General features: G+C 48.6%; 1 protein-coding gene across 1 annotated transcript in view; it reads right to left on the minus strand.

The window, feature by feature from the left end:
• LOC105555886 (uncharacterized protein K02A2.6-like) overlaps positions 1–1,911 on the minus strand; it is a 3,179-nt gene extending 1,268 nt beyond the window's left edge. Inside the window, exon 1 of the mRNA XM_012002928.1 lies at positions 1–1,911. Coding sequence (XP_011858318.1) covers positions 1–1,904 — 1,904 coding nt within the window. The 5' untranslated portion in view covers positions 1,905–1,911.
• Positions 1,912–2,276: the final 365 nt, after the last annotated feature.

Raw genomic sequence — 2,276 nt, forward strand, 5'->3', positions numbered from 1 at the left:
TCGAAGCGCGTCCTCAATTCTCGCCGCGACACCATCCAGGCCGGGCTACGGCCTGTAGTGCAGTGTTCGGTAGCCCGATAATCAAAAAGAAACAACTCGATCGCGTATTCGACAGGTTTTCCTCCCTTGACGATCTTCCTTACCTTGTCTTTGAAAATGCCCACGAAATTTTCTGCTGCGCCGTTCGAGGCTGGATGGTGTGGCGCCGAGAAACTTTGTTTAATACCGTTTTTAGCCAGGAATTCTCGGAACTCCGTGGAAGTGAACTGACGACCGTTATCGGAGACCACATGTCTAGGTAGCCCGAACCGTGCGAACACTTTTCTGAATTCCTCGATCACGCGCGGGGTCTGCGTGCATGTCTTCATGTCCGCGATCTCGGGCCACTTGGAGTGCGCGTCTAGTATGACCAAGTACATGTGACCGAAGAATGGTCCCAAGAAATCGCAGTGGATTCTGCTCCAGAACTTTTCCGGCCACGGCCACGGTGTGAGCGGCGTCGCATTCGGCGCTTTTCTCTCCCTCACGCAAATAGCACACGCCGCCGCTACGTTTTCGAGCTCTTTGTCTATGCCGGGCCACCAGACGAACGACCTTGCTATCATTTTCATTTTCACTATTCCGAAATGCGACGCGTGTAGTTCAGTCAGTACATGCCCCTTTAGTGATTCGGGGATTAGTACTCTGTACCCCCAGAGTATGCACCCTTTCTCCACGGCCAACTCGTCTCTTTTCGCGTGAATTTTTTTCTCGTAGTCTAATAGGTCGTTCGTCGCTGGCCAGCCACATGAAATGTATCGCACAATCTTACCGAGTGTGTTATCTTTCTTTGTTTCTCGCGCCACGACCGCGGTATCCACGGATTCCAATGCTTCGTTGACATAATTTATTGCTGTGAACTCGTTGTCGAAAATCTGCAACCCGTCGTGGATTGGGAGTCTCGACAATGCATCACAGTTTCCGTTTTCGCTAGATTTAACATACATAATTCTGTAGGAAAAACGTGACAGGAAATAAGCCCAGCGTTGCAATCTACTGGTGGTGGTTAGGGGAATTTCCTGTTTAGGACCGAAAATGAATACCAACGGTTTGTGGTCTGTCTTTAGGATTATGTCCCGGCCGAAAACGAAGTTGTAAAACTTCTTGAACCCGAAAATAATGGCGCTTGCCTCTTTGTCGATTATCGCTCTGTGTCTCTCTTTTTCGGGAATTAGCTTCGACGCGTACGCTATGGGACGCTCTGTCCCGTCTTTGTATTGATGGGACAAGATTGCTGACAGGCCATAAGCCGATGCGTCGCAGGCGAGAACCAATTGTTCGCTCGGGTTATAGTGCGCAAGTACTTTCGGCGATATCAGCTCGTTCTTTACCCATTTGAACGCTTTTTCGCACTCGAGGTCCCACCGAAATTCGGTCTGCTTTGCGCAGTCGTACAGCGTCCGGAGTTTTTCAGCTCGATTCGGCAGGAACCGGGCGTAATACGTGATTAGTCCGATAAATGAATTCAATTGTTTAAGGTTAGTGGGACGCGGTGCATCTATCATGGCCCTTATTTTATCTCTCGCTTTGTGTAACCCTGTTTTATCAATTACGAATCCCAATACTTGAAGCTTTTCTTCGAAAAACGCGCATTTGTCCACATTAACTTTTAACCCGGACTGTTCCAATCGCGCGCATACTTCGTACAATGTTTGACGGTGATCGTTGTCATTTTTACCGGTTACGTAGATGTTGTCTAGGTACGCGACGCAACCTTTAATTCCTGCCAATACGAGCTCAATTGTCTTTTGAAACTCTCCGGGAGCTGATGCGATACCTTCCGGCAGTTTAGTGTATCGGAACAATCCTTTGTGTGTGATTATTGTAAGTACCTCGCGCGAGCTCTTTTTCACCGGCATTTGCATGTACGCGTGCTCCAGGTCGATCTCAGAAAATCGTTCTCCGCCTCCTAGTGTGGCGAAAATTTCATCGGTCAGCGGCAGTGGGTGGCGATCAATGATCAATTGCGGGTTGACTGTTATTTTAAAGTTTCCGCAAATTCTCACGGCGCCGTTTTTCTATATTACTGGAATTATGGGTGTCGCCCATACGCAAACATCGACTTTTTCTAAATGCCCCAATTTTACCAATCGATCAATCTCGTCCTCCACTTTCGCCGCCACTGCAAACGGTAATTTCCGCGCTTTCATAGCTACGGGGCGCGCGCCTTCCCTCAGTACTAAGTCCAATTCCCCCTTATTGAATTTACCTACTCCCGGACCAAACAGGTTTGGAAA

The sequence above is a fragment of the Vollenhovia emeryi genome, unplaced genomic scaffold, assembly GCF_000949405.1.
Source record: "Vollenhovia emeryi isolate VEMERY1.0 unplaced genomic scaffold, V.emery_V1.0 DF940585.1, whole genome shotgun sequence".
Classification (NCBI taxonomy): domain Eukaryota; kingdom Metazoa; phylum Arthropoda; class Insecta; order Hymenoptera; family Formicidae; genus Vollenhovia; species Vollenhovia emeryi.